General features: G+C 36.0%; 1 protein-coding gene across 3 annotated transcripts in view; it reads right to left on the bottom strand.

Moving 5' to 3' along the window:
• LOC121431040 (transient receptor potential cation channel subfamily A member 1-like) overlaps window positions 1–14969 on the bottom strand; it is a 47482-nt gene that overhangs the window by 15417 nt on the left and 17096 nt on the right. For all 3 annotated transcript variants that reach the window (XM_041628503.1, XM_041628504.1, XM_041628506.1), the window contains exons 10-23: window positions 14740–14904; window positions 13947–14061; window positions 13240–13406; window positions 11440–11524; window positions 10330–10389; window positions 7889–7984; window positions 7301–7371; window positions 6637–6814; window positions 5556–5660; window positions 3754–3923; window positions 2795–2924; window positions 1567–1767; window positions 1027–1206; window positions 98–157 (exon numbers count right to left, since the gene is read on the bottom strand). In XM_041628503.1, the coding sequence (XP_041484437.1) occupies window positions 98–157; window positions 1027–1206; window positions 1567–1767; window positions 2795–2924; window positions 3754–3923; window positions 5556–5660; window positions 6637–6814; window positions 7301–7371; window positions 7889–7984; window positions 10330–10389; window positions 11440–11524; window positions 13240–13406; window positions 13947–14061; window positions 14740–14904 (1783 nt within the window). The remainder of the gene's footprint in view (window positions 1–97; window positions 158–1026; window positions 1207–1566; window positions 1768–2794; window positions 2925–3753; window positions 3924–5555; window positions 5661–6636; window positions 6815–7300; window positions 7372–7888; window positions 7985–10329; window positions 10390–11439; window positions 11525–13239; window positions 13407–13946; window positions 14062–14739; window positions 14905–14969) is intronic.

Raw genomic sequence — 14969 nt, forward strand, 5'->3', positions numbered from 1 at the left:
ACATTACGACCTATGCATTCTTGGGTCTTACCGATGAAAAACCAATCACACATTAAAATACTAATCTATCACATCCCACTGCAAAACACATTCTCACCCTATATATGAAGTACTGAAGCATCTTAATATAGAAGAAGTATTTCCCTCTCTCACGGGCCTGATCAGATGGAAAGGTTGTATATCCGGGTCAGATTTTGTATTTCCGGGTCACGTATCAAAATATCAAAATAAAATGGGGATATGAAGAAAAGCATGCTGTTGATATAAATTGATAATATAAAGAATAGCAGACAAGAAGGGTATAGTAATAGACATGAATAAAGAAACTAATGTCCCAGAATATAATCGTCATCTAAATAGATGAATGATGAAGGAATAATGGATGAATCAATTAATTGGTCTGATAAGAGTGATGATTTATTATAATAAGGGTAATAATGTTTAGACATGCAAATCGATTTTCTACCTGTGTTGATTTAAGAAGTTTAACCAGTTTTATTGGGAAATTCTGAAAAGACAGGAGAAATGGTTTTAAGCAAAATATGCCAGATCCTATAAATATACGTGTAAATCAAAGGAGATACGATAATTAATAAATTAAAAAAGCTGAAAGAAAACAATTCTGAAATAGCATTATATTTTCCTGTATTAAGCATTGCGTGAATTATTAACAGAAATATGTACAAATAAGTAAACATATCCGGAAATGAACGCAAATATGAATTTATGACTGAATACTCCACCTACTAACTAAAGAATATTGAGTATTTATCGCTTAGTTTTAAGCTATATATTACCGTAATCATAAATAATCAAGCCAAAAACTCTGAAACGCAATCATATACATTTCTCTTGTATTAGTCGCTCATTGTATTATGGCGGCCGCGTTGAGATGTGTCACTACGGTCTTTGGCAAGGAAGACAGACGCTGTCCGTAAATGTGTATCAGGGGGCGGCATGGGGTATTTTCATCCCCTCCCCTTTCAAAAATTTTGAAAAATGAAGATAACAGTACATTTGCCTTACCCTGAGTATAAAGTACTTGGCGGTATGTGTATACACTGTGTATTGGTCTCTCTCGCCAGCCTTGAGGATGCGAGCAGGAAGCTTCTGCTCCAGATCTGTATGAAGTTCAACCTGCATAGCCAGCCGCTTGAGATGGGCATTATGTTGCATGGAGGCGATATCACCAACAGCCAAACCAATCTAGGAAATGGAGATCGAACAAGGCCAATTGAAATAATTATTATAATGCTACTTTGAATCCAAGCAAACCCACCCTCCGATAACATAATAGAGTATTGAGCGCAGCTAATACAGCGACAGCTCGAGCTAAAGTTAGGGTAAAAACTTTTGAATTGCTTTGTAGGCATACCCTAGCTCTAGAAAGTTGTATATAACGCAGTCATGAGTATTGATTAATACGAATCTTCTAGATCTTTCTCTCTTTGTGAATTTAATTCCTTTTGAAGCACTATGCTTTCATGACAGGCTTTACAGATGGGTGAATGCTAATAATTGCCTTGTAAGGAAATGGATATTATACTTAGAAGTGTTTGTACCTACCAATAGATTCATAAGTAGGATTGGCATCAGTAATACGAGGCCAATAAGAAAGAAATATGTGAGTTCTGGGTAAGGCATTGTGACGTTGTCACCATCGTTGAGCGGATCGACGAACGAATTGATGAAGTCGAGTTCGCCGAGGAGTAGCGCGGTGGAAACGCGTAGCAGTGACATCGCTGGGGTGTTATGCGCGTGGTTGTCCTGTAAAAAAATACCATTGATTATTCAAGAGGTTATTTCGAAAGAACAACCTTGTTTATGTTTGACCCCCATTTTCATTTAATTCTATATATTGGTCGATTTCTCTCCTTTCATGGATCGCTCGGAATGGCTGAGTCATTTGGGAGCATTTCAACTTGTCATGTTAACTAGAAAACCTAGAAAAGTCACCTTAGTAAGGTCCAACATTGAACAGCAAAGACTTCGCAATTGCAACGGGGAAGGATCCAACATAAAAAGCTATTGTTGAATTAGTTTCGTCCTGGACTTTGGAGGAACGACATATTCAACTTTTCCTCAGCTCAGAAATCTACGACGGTAAGTTGTCTCGGTTCGCCAATTTTTGACAAAGGCCTTTCAGCTGTTCATTAGTGATTTGACAGGTATTTTCAATAGATGTTCTATGTTGTAGAATCCGTCCCCGTTACAAATGTGAGAACTCAATGTTAAACGTATACGGTGTTGAGCGTGTACTAGTATACCGTACTTTACAGAATTGCTCAAAAGCAAATTTTGCCCAGAGAATAAAGCACGATACAGTCTGTAATATTAGGGGGTAAAATAATGAAATATTGATTCTATATCTCTGCGAGAAAGGCTGTTATTTTCTTAAAACGAAATCATGGTTTCATGTTAAATGTATTGACAATGATTGGAGAAATGCTGCCATTGATATATATCAAAAAGAAAATATGGCCGGGAACAATATTCCATGCATTAAATTATCAAGATCTGACAGAAAATATGGAACATTTGTGTATCAATTCATTTAGGTGAAGAAGTAAACTATGCCAAACACGTATGAGGTACCTTGTCAAGAGTCAGGGTCGCGTCTTTTGCGCCTCCGGAAAGCGGTCTTTCATTACCTATTCTCACACTTAAAAAAAACTTAGACAAAACAATGGGGGAATGTTGGGAAGCCGCTTTGAAAGACGCATAGTACCTTTATGGCGGGATTCCGTCCAATAGACGAGGTAAGACTTTTGGCAAGGTACCTCGACGGACTTACCTCTCTTGGTAATAAGATATGGAAGGTGAGACCGAATGCAACTATGAGGATTGAGAAGACTAATAGAACCTGGACTAGTGTACGAAGAATTTCTAGGAACATCACCACGTAGATACCAAATATATCGAATCTGCAAGTGTTTCAATAAGAATGAAGAATGACTTGGAGCAATACTTAAATGCTGACGTGTCCACGTTACCTAACACGTAATCTGATTGTTTGATTGATTAGCTTTAGTGCGCGTCTCGTGCGCATGATCTGACCAATGCGGTGATGCGTTATATAGTGCACGAAATTGGGAAGTTAAGCGCGACTCTATTAAAGTCGCACTTAACTCTTTTTTTTAACACCCCGTTGAAAAGTTAAAGAACAAATAAGGATCTATTAAATGTAAATTGAAACAATTATCATTATCATCATACCATAGCCTATGAAAGATACAAGGTAGTAGTAAAAATCAAAATGCCAATAGTGCTTTTCAGGGAACTTATCAAAAAAATGTTTTCATGTCAAAATATTGACTTGAAAATTAAGTGCACTCAAGATTACTTTCGAGCATTTTTGTGTATATTTTATTTAATTCTTCTGTATCTGGATTTCATTCTGTCTGTCATTTTATTTATCACCTTTTCCTATAATAATTCATTGGTAAATAATTAATCAAGTAGTGGGCCTGTTTGTGTGATATCTCATTTCTCGTGTTTCCCAAGCCAATATGCAAATAAACTACATGAAAAACGATCAGTACAGACAGTGGATTACCCAATTTCATGAAATATTTATACACAATATGTAAAACCCAGACCAGGCGCAGAAAGAGTTGCAATCAATCGCAACTCTAAAAATCATGCGCAACTTGATTTTCAACCAATCAACAGCGCGCATTTGGGACTTGAAATTGAATTTTTTTTACTCGCGTTTAAACGCAACTCTTTCTGCAACGGGTCGTCATTACATACCTTTGTAAATAAAGTAAAAAGTTAAACCAGGCTAGGAAAACTGCGATTGCACCACACTGCCACTGGAAATCTTTGTTCTCCCCGGCGAGGTACGGGGCAACGAAGGCTAATGATGTGGCATAGAGCGTCCATTCTAGCAGATTGGTGAATTCATAGAAGTATCTCCCTTTCTGGGAGAGGAAAAAAATATGACAAGAGACAAAAAGATCAGAGGGTAGTTATTGATGAAAATTTTTCAAATATTCTATATTCAACATGCCTATATCATTAATCTTAAGCATATTGTGCATGCTTCAGGCAAACTTTATATACTGAATGCATTACGAATGCCTCCAATCTTGGTCACCTTAAAGGATTCAGTTCGATTTATTTTATACTGGGATATATTTCCTAGACTTAAGAGACTCAATGTCAATAGCCACTTGTTCTTTTTTCAAGTGCACACCAAGAAACCGATAATGCATATAGCATTTCCATTTGATTTGACAGTAGGATAAAAAAGCATTGCACATCAAATGCCTTGCTCACGGGCATAGTTGCCACGGCCGGGGATTGAACCCCAGTTCTGATGTTTTGGATGATACACGGATTTAATACACTTCTCTAATCATCAAGCAAGTAATGAGTTCAGAATACGGGAATACAGTATTAGTTTTGCAAGCTCCATGTATATTGTAGAGTGGAAACACACAAAATCAAACTTAACGTAGCGATGAAAGTGACAGAGCCTGATTCAAAACTCAATCTTCCCATCTTGAATTTTTAAAGACTCTCATAAATTATTATACCATGAAATTAGAGGCACAAGGTCTAGCCTGAATCGAATAAGTTTAATGAAAGCTCTGTGTCACCGGGTAACACCAATTATCAAGTTTCAAATTCTATCTGTAATATAGAAATCATTTGAAGGAACTTTAAAAAATCTTTTTGTTTAATGAAAATAAGTTCCTTAATTGCAAGCATTAATTAATCGTCACACATTTCCTATGTGCAGTGGGCTACTCGTGGTGCCACCCCTCCACCCCCCTCCTATATCAATTTTATGCTAGAAATAGCTACAACTACCACTGACAAAACTGTTGTGACTCTACCCATAATAAATACATACTTAGTTATGACCATAATGACAAACCTGGATATGAAGGCATTCCGTAAGAGTCGAATATAATTTCATAGTTAGGAAGAAGAAAACAACTCACGCACATGAGTTTGGTCATCGCACCCCCCCCCCCAAAAAAAAGGATAATGATAATAATAACGGCAAGAAAATGGGTCATTCCTGGGTCAAAATTATGATTACGAAATATAAATTGTATGTTTCCTTTTAGAGTATTACAGAGGAATAATTTTGGGGGTTGAACAAATTATGAAAGGCCTATATATTATGTTTGGTTATGCTTGGTTAATTAGAATAATGTAACATGACGAATATATATAGATCCAAGGGTAAACTTTGAATTCGCAAGTTTGTACAAAGAGCATGTAAGCTTATGATACTAATACTGACCTGATTTTAGAAGAGAACACTCAAGACTCACAAAACAGCATTTTAAGGTAATTAACAGGGTTTGTTAATTATTATTTTTTTGCAAGGAAGTCCTATAACAATCTTACGATTGGAACTACTATACTTACCATGCACTAGAAATTAACCTTCAAACGCTCACGGGCACAAGGCACCACATGCTATGTACAGCTAACCACTCGTGCGGGGTGCAATGGGCTAAAGTCTAATCATGCCATAGTAGCGCCGTCTAAAAGGCAGCCTGACTTTCATTTAGTTTACATATAATGAAACTTACACCGGTTATACTTGCCTGTTGCAAGAGCTGGACGATTTCCTTCAGTATATTCATAGAAGCAAACCCACAGATCACCCATACAGCAACAATAGTTGACATGGTAAACTATAAAAAAAAAGAATCAACAATGAAACTGTGTTTTTATCTTATCTTAAATTTTTCTAAAGCGGTAGATATTCGTCTAATAAACGTTCGCTTCTCAACTTCTAAAGATGATCCTTTGTCAAAATATTATTGTTGCATTGACATCTGATGAAAAAAATAGTCAGTGCAATATAGTTGTTCGGGTATTTATAGGTATCTGATGGTATTGATATCTTTAAAATTGTCTTTTTATCATCTCATTGTCCCTCTAGAAATTTAATAAATTCAAAGTGCTAATAAGATTTGTGAGAGCGCTAGGGTGCACTTGTATGTGTGTGTGTATTTTCTTTCCAATATTAATGTAGTTTTTGATAGCAATCCATCCAAAATGATAAGGCCACTTTCATGACTTTGATATTGGTTTCAGTTTTAAAGGACGTGCACGCAATTAGGTCATTTCATCATAAATTATATCATCAAGCGAAGTCATATTTCCGATTTATCTTTTAAGTTTCGTCAAACATATCCGATTGATGATACACTACCCGAGGCCTATTCGGGCTTCAATACTCTCTTGCCCGTATTCTGAAGTCAGGTTCAACTAAGATCACGGTCTAACTCTGTGCTAAAAATATGGGGAGCCAAAAATTCAGTTTAAATTGTATATTTTCTATGTTTACTACTTTGTTTTCTTTTGCTTTCGTAATGAAGAAAAATCTTCAGTTATTATATCCAGACAATCATGAACAATCTTCGAGTCAATTACTTAATAAAGTGTATTTGTAATATTATGGATTTGTGTCCCAATTAGCTCTCCATAGTTAAACCATAACTTAAAACCAGGGTTTATGTTAAATCTGAGCTCAGAATACGTGTCTCTGAGTTTTGATACTACCAGATGTACGATACTACCTTAGTTTTGGTACTACCCGGTGCGATACTACCAGAGTTTTGTTACTACCCGAGTAATGGTAGCAGAGGGCCTGATAATACTCACATCTGCGTACGGTAACCGAAGGTATTCTTCAACTGACTGGCTATCTTCAAACGATGTACGGTTGGCGACCCGGAAGCTATCAGGTACGTCGGTAATACACACAAAGTAGGTTAGGAAGAAAACAAAGACTAGGTAGATCGTGATGTTAGTCACGTGACAGGCTCGTCCATAGGCATTCCTAACAAAATGAAATGAAAAATTTAATCTAATAATCTATTTACTTCATTGTAACTAATTGAAAAACAAGGGAATACATAACTTGATTATAATTATGCACAAGTATTCTTATCAATTATATTGCTTAACTACATGTATAAAGTAAATATAGTAACAACAAGATAGGGTTGTTACATCATACATATCCCTATCTTTTATAAGGAGGTTCAATGTGCCCCCAAATAGATTTTCTTTGACAAGACAGTCGACCGTGAAAGCAGAATGGGTGGAAATCAGCCTCTGGATTTTTTTCATAAGCAAAATAAAAAATAAGAAAACAACATCCTGCTAGCGTGTATCGTGTAATCAATATCACGTGCCTTTGTCGGGTTAATTCATTATAAAGTAGTGCAACTTAGTCTTATGATCAGCATCGTTCCGCAGATTAGAATATTCCCTTCCGAAAACAGATCAATAAAAAAAAATTAATAAAAGAAAATGTACTCACCATTTCATTGCAAGATAATTAACACACACTGGGTGGGATAACAAGTTGATTCTGTTGAATTTCACCATTGTCTATAACATAAACATTTATAACAGAAACATTGAGGTCACATCACATAATTATTTATATATCAAGTGAGAAATTAAAAGAATAACGCTAAAATAAGACACTGCGTATGTTTTTTTTTGGGGGGTGCAAATATTACATTCCTTTGATAGCTAATATCTACAATTTCAGAGCACGTTTTTGATAGCTTGGATTTGGGAATACCCTTGTTCTTTTGCATTTATTCATGTGCTGTTATATACTTTTTAGACGCATTTTTAAGTCACTGGATCGTGTTTCAAAATGTGATACCACCACATCTGTTTATGTTACAGAGCCTATAAAAATGCATTGACTTCAGTGCCATAGAGGCTAAGACCCTTGCGGCCGTTTACACACATTCCTATATCCTCTAGGGGAGGGCGCTTTCTGACGTACATTCATGTGGCTTATAATCTCCTAACTCTCTCCTTCTTTTTCTCTTCCCCTTCTTCTATATCTATCTATATTTCTCCCTGTTAGTCGCTCTCATTTCATACTTACATTTAACACCAGAAGGGGAACAAATCCTTCTTCACTATTGAGAAACTTAGATTGCTTATCCTTTGTACATCGGAGATAGGTAAAGTCGTAATTCCGCTGAGAAAAGAATGTTCAACAGTGAATTACATTTGGTAAACATTTTTCACGATGCACGATCAGAAGAGCAATGAAATAAATATTGATGCAAACAGCAAATTAATAACTGCAAGAAAGAGCCTATCGCCGAGAAGAAAACGTGATTAGCTATCAATGTCGTTTTCTGAATTCATTAAATTGGCAGTGAGTAGAAAGCAAGAAAGCTGGTAAACCTCTGAAAAACATCAACCTGTATTCATAATGATCATGGAATAAAGACAAGCTCCTTGGCCAGCTTTACATTTGCTCAGCATGTTCTGTGACTTTTTTTGTGTGTGCGTGATTATTCGTCATCGCGCATACCTACGATACCGGTTACTCCTTGCCTCACGAATGCGATCACAGCAAAAACGCTGTATGTTTAAAATTTATACAAAGCTGTCTACTATATGAAACTTACAGTAGTTGTTTTACAGTTTGATCAACCATGCTTAATCCATTGAGAAATACATATTAGACTTAAATGTTGTTAAACGTTTGGTTTTAACTGTTTAAGCAGCGGTTGCTATACTAGGGCATTTCGGTTAGAATAGCGGTGATAAAGTAGAATGCGTTTTTCTTTTGATTTTGATTTCCAAAGCCCAATTCTTCTCGCGCTGAAAGGCTAATATATCCACTTACATTCATTCTTACGGTTTGAGTTATATAGCATATCAAAGGTAATGAAACGAGGAACAATAATCAATAATAAAATTGGATTTGAAAAATTCTGACTTGTCTCTCATTTCGGTGTGATGCATCACATATAGGGTTCATATAGTAAACAGCAATGTATATTTAAAAAATATATAACATCGTTTTTACTATGATAAAGAATAACGTTTTTTTTTCAAGATAATCGCGTCATCATGGTCACAGGTGTGCGTCGCAAAATCAAAATCTGATGCTACAATCACATCAATGAAATCGATCCCCAAACCAACCGATTTAACGTCGTTAGAATAGCTATTGGTCGATCTAGGGCCGGTTTCACAGGTGTGGCAGTGACATGGCTAAGAAATAACTTCAGGAAACAATTATTATTAAGGATTTTATGTGATGTGGTTATAAGTTTACAATTTTGTTCGAATTGCGAATGTAATTCGAGAGCAACTATTTGGAAATCAAGGGTCCCAGAGCTAGGTTTCATAAAAATGGCATAATAAAATAATAATATTATTTGAGTTGTAGAAAAGAATATTATAAGAAGGAAGACATTTCAGCTAGAAGAGTGTGAAGGCTTAGCACTTACAAATCTACTCGGCAGCAGTGATGCGTCTTTTAAATAAGCGTAAAAAATGTAAATAAAGTCCCACTTCAAACGAAAAAGTCTCAATGTAAATAGAAAATATCAAGTACCGCTTAAGATGTAATTAATGGAAGATAACGCAGACAAGAAAGAATATATAAATTCTGTTGGTATTTATTCTACAATAGACAATAATGATGCAAATAATGCAAGCTGGAAAATCCAGAAAGTCAATAAGATACTGCAAAAAATGTAAAGTAATAACTATAAAGCAAATCTCAATTCTTTCTTCGGTTCGATCTACAGTAGAGTTTATATTTTCATAAGGGAATAGAAACACAAAATAAGAATTATTCTTTAATGTAGTAGCAAACCAAGAGAGGGTCAAACAACTGCAGACAATAATATGCAAGTATACATTGGCAACAACGATAAATATAAAGATGTGTATTCATCATTCAAATACTAGTAGGCATACCGGCTTTGAGGTGTGTATTTATCCCAACGGAGCGCAAAACGGGAAATGATATAAAAATGTAAACATCTATTAGATAAAATGATTGATTTATTAATTTCCATCTCAATCATTACCTCCAGAATTAATGGGCAACTTTGAACATGCTTAGGAAACATGTCGTGTTTGACAAAATAAGTTATTGTAAACAATATTTATTCCTTAAAAAAAGAATAAAAGAAAGAGTTGTGCCGTACTCTTATTGATACTAAAATGGGTCAAAATTGTTACTATTGAGGGTGGGTTTTTTTTTACAACCATGGGTTCTATGGTTATTTAGACAAATCTTCAAATTGCAAAGCATCGTATCTAGCCATAAACAGGGAGTTGTTTAGAGATCGTATATTGTGAAATAAAATTTATACCAAAATGAATAAATGTATGTTTAAATAAATTCGGAAAAGGGATAAGCTTTATCATTTCAAAGATTAACACTCATTATGAATTTCAGACATCACATTGGACAATCATTTATTATTTAGAGATTATAGCATACACATGGAAACATATATTGGGAAGGATTTTGCCCGCTTAAAAAATAAATGATTTAAAAAATATTCTTACCCGACTTCTTGGGTCTTCTTCGTCAGCTTTCTTCTCTGTTTGACACCTTTCTAAAACAGTCTGGTAATATGAAACAGCAATCAAATGGTTAGACTTTATTACAGTCTTAAAATACTATCAAAGATCCCCAAGCCTAAACTATTTGAAATTTCAGTTTAAATAGTTTCTTCAAGATTCTCGTTAGTTAATTCAACTTTTTCAATTTATTTTATACAGCATTACGAACACTTTTGAGCGCTTTTCGTTCTCCTTCCGAGATCTGCTGTGCGTGCCAGGGCAGGAATCCTTTTTTTTTCATTTTCGCTTTCTTTCAACTGTATCTACGCTCAAATTTCACCATTTTGTACATGTGTTTATGTTTACACTGTTTATACGAATATTAAAATAGGAGGCTGCACTCTCCAAGCTTTGCTTCTAGCAGCCTCCTCCATTCCACGCCTCTTTGTATGGTTATCTTGAATATTATATATATAATGTTTAATTATTTTATTGATTATCTATCAAGATGTATAAAGCGAAACATATTGTAAATGATTGTTGGAAATGAAAATAAATGAATTCAAATAAACCAGTGTGTTGCCTATTTGATTTTATTTTTTTGCATTTCGGATCGTAAGTGAATAAAGTTTACTGAATAAAAATTATTTCTCAGTGACAACCATGGAAATTTAAAATTTAAAAGAAATGCATCTAAACATCCATTGTTAACAATTAATGGACTAATTTGAATACGGAAGGACTGCATAATGCTTAGGTTATAGTTCCTTTCTCCTTAAGGTCTACGGTACCTATTTGGGCATTTTAAGCTATCGCGACTGGGCAACTAAATTATTATTATTATTTATCTATCTGCCGTGATTTTGAATTACAATACGAAATTATTAATCTCAGTTTCAAATTTATTATTGGAAAATAAGTGTGTGTTTTTCTGAATGGGTACAATATTTCCTTTTGTACTTCCGTTTTTTTTTTTTTTTTGGAAATTAGACAAAGTTAAAACTGAAAATGGAATTGTTCTAGACATGTTCAACTTCTATGGTGCGGCTATTTAGAATCTGTATTCTTCGGACTGAATGTTGAGGGATCATGATAGATCAAATACAAACTCACATAAGCCACTTCTGGTAACTGTTCGATAAGGCCGAGCATATGAGGTGCCTTCCTCTCCCCACAATCGTCCATCGCTTCATGCCACCTATATGTGGAGAGGGGAAAAAACAATTGAAACCAATGAATTCAGAATAAATCAATGGAAGTATGAACCCATTTACAGGACCAGCGCCACGGAAGAGGGGGAAGTGAGTGATTGTGTGATTTTTCTAGAAGAGAAAACTTAAGGAAACGAATAAGGACAGAGCGTAATAAAGAAGAGGTCTCATTAGGGCAACTTTTCGCATGACGTCACTGAATAGGTCACCCCAGCCCGCCTCCCTCTCCCCTCATCAAAATATCCAAACGCCTTCCCTGCTAATACAAAAATATAAAGACGCAGAAGCAACACCGGAAGGATGGATTTTTTTTCCTGACTCCGTACACTGCATATTATTCTTAATGCCCAACCGCCATCGAGTGTATACTACCAATTTTATAGGATCCTTTGTGAGTGAGATATGAAGAGATGGGTAGGATAGGTGAATTATGCATAAACATAACGACTATTAGTCATAACATCTCAATCCTTACTGGGCGGTTGGCAGCACCTTTAACGGGAAAATTTACACTTTTTTAACACGAGGTCTCGTTTTGAGAGCCTAGGCAAGAGCACAAGTCAAATGAAAATGCCGAAATGTAAGTGCGTGGCACTAATACCATGGTCACATTTGTTCTACGGTGGCCGTACGGCGAGTCGAAAACAGCCGTTTTAACATTTTCGTACCAGCTGAATATATAGGGGGTTTGAATAAAAATGGATAAAACGGCTGTTTTCGACTCGCCGTACGGCCGCCAAAGAGCAAATGTGACCAAGGTGTTATTGACAGGAGTATTTTATTAATGGCTTTGAAAGTACAGGTCTGAGCCGTAAGTGAAAAGGGTGACCCTATGAGAATTAAAAAATCAGTACCAAATCATCAAATCATGGGTCTTGGTACAGATCTATTGAAAAAAGGGGCGAGTTTGGCGCACGCTCCCACTGGTACGCGCTTCGCGCTTCTCAGCCACAAATGCGTAGTCTTCGCCAGATCAGACGTATCTCTTGCCTTCTGCATAACAGCAAAGGCAATAACTGCAGCCTCCGCCTAGGTTACAGTATACTTCCTCCATGGTTCCGTGACACTTTATTCTAAGGTCACAACAATGAAACCGATTCAGACAGATCAAAACTATTACGTAATTTTGTCGGTTCGAAATCGGGGGCCAATTGCACGAAAGGGTCTTTGCAAGGACCGTCTTTTGTGTCGCCCATCTTTGATGATGCGCCATGTGAAACGCATTTTAAATAAATCATCTGCAAAAATATTTCAGTCGTCCGTTATATTAAACAACATATTTGTTTATAAAATGATGTGATATATCATGAAATTGTATAAAATTTGATTTAAAAGCAAACCACCGAATCTTATTCTTTATCATAAATTTCAGAAATAACCCGCCTATAGCGTATCATAAAAGATGGGCGACACGAAAGACGGTCCTTGGAAAGACCCTTTCGTGCAATCGGCCCCAGGTTTCCTTGTGTGACTTTGGCCATTGGCCGTGCCCGCGTCTCCAATATAGACAGATTTGTTGGTGAGTTTTATTCTGATTATCATACCAGTTTCCCAATCGTATGCCTGTTATTTGAATTTCGACAGGGTGACGTCAAAGTAGTACATGGCGCACTCACACTAGTACGAGATTAGTATGTTTACATGGCGAAGCTTCTAACTCGATTAAATTCTAAAACGAAATGTTTTCGAAGAACTGATTTACCTTTCGTTCATGACAAAGGCCATGGCGACATCTTTGTTTCTGCACTCGATAGCCACTTCCATGCAGCTCTGGTCCGAATTATTACGTAACAATGCGGCTTGACTGTCGAGTAGGAATGTGACGACGGCAGCCTGGCCAGCTCGAGCCGCCAAGTGTAAGGCAGTGTTCTGTAAAGAATAGTCGCATTGAATGTTGTATTTATTTCGGTAGTTTTCGCTCGACATCGAATGAATGGATTGAAAATTCCCATCAGGTGACAAAGAACAAATGGCAAGACTTAGTCGAAATTGGTGACCCGGAACTGCAGTTTTGTCATGAGTTCGCAGCTGCCGAAAAATGGCAGAATGTTGTTTGTTCAGAGTCAAGAACGAAGCTGCTGATTTGATTCACCAACTTTGACAAGGAATTTTCTGGTTTTCTTTGTGAAGAAGAGCAATTGACAATGATAACAGTGATTGAAGGCATACATGTTATGATAGTGATGATGATCATGATCATAATCATCATGATCATGCTGACAAGGCCTATTAATGGTAATGGTGGAGTGATCAGTGATGGTGATGGAGTAACGGTGATGATGATTATGATGACTACGATGATTAATATCAAAAGTTAACTTCAATTAATTATGTTAAGTAGATTTCTTATATAGGTAATCAGGCGAGATTTTATATTTAAAAAAGGTGATTGCAGAGTAAACTAATTACCCCTTCATCGTCTGTTTGATTCATAAGATGAGGATGTGTAGCTAATAAACCTTTCATTGTATTGATGTAGCCCTCTACGGCAGCCAAGTGAAGAGGTGTCCTTCCTTCATGATCCCTGTGAAGAATAAATACATTAACTTGATGTTATATTCTATTACTATAACTATTTTCTAGTTTTTACAAAGCATGTTCATGATAATTGTGTAATGAAACACAAATTTAATTGCAAGCGAATAAAACTATATTTATATATCATTCATGATTATAGTCATTTTTTAAAATCAACATTATTTGCAGAACATGTGCAGTAATTACACTCTAAATGATAATTCTCTTGGTTAATATGTGTTCGACGGATAAAATTTCTCAAAATCATCCAAATTCCTGAAAGATTTCATTCAACAATTTGGTTGATTTTTACAATTTTTCTCGGTCGGAAAAATATTAACCAACAGATTGGTCATTTTGACCTACCCTTCTTAAGAGTAGACCTACATTATAGACTTATAAGCCCTTGATATATCGCTTAAGTACGTATTATTATCTTTCCTGTCTGTTATTTTTTAACAAATGCAAATGCTTAAATCGGCATTACAGAGGGCGAGACCTGATGAGAGAAAAACTGACCTCGATTCCGGCCAAATTACAGAGTAAATTTTATTATCTGGTCTACTAGTTCAAACACAATATCACATCTCTTCGAGTGGATCAATCAATACGGTGTATTTGTGCTCAGTTAAAACTATTTATAATAAAGGGGAAGTGATGAACAAATGAAAGAAGGAAATATTACCTATGCAATAATGCTCCTTTACTGAGTAAGAGTTGTACAAGTTTAACATGACCGCTCCACGATGCGATGTGGAGTGCTGTCCGACCCGCACCGTCGCTCTCGTTCAAGATATGAGGTCCTATCGCACTATCGAGTAGTCGTTTACACGAATTCAGACGACCATACCTACAAAGTTAAAGCATGCAGGGGTCATGAACTGGGAGGTTTACACGTTAACACGGATACAGACG

This window comes from Lytechinus variegatus, chromosome 17 (genome assembly GCF_018143015.1).
Source record: "Lytechinus variegatus isolate NC3 chromosome 17, Lvar_3.0, whole genome shotgun sequence".
Taxonomy (NCBI): Eukaryota; Metazoa; Echinodermata; class Echinoidea; order Temnopleuroida; family Toxopneustidae; genus Lytechinus; species Lytechinus variegatus.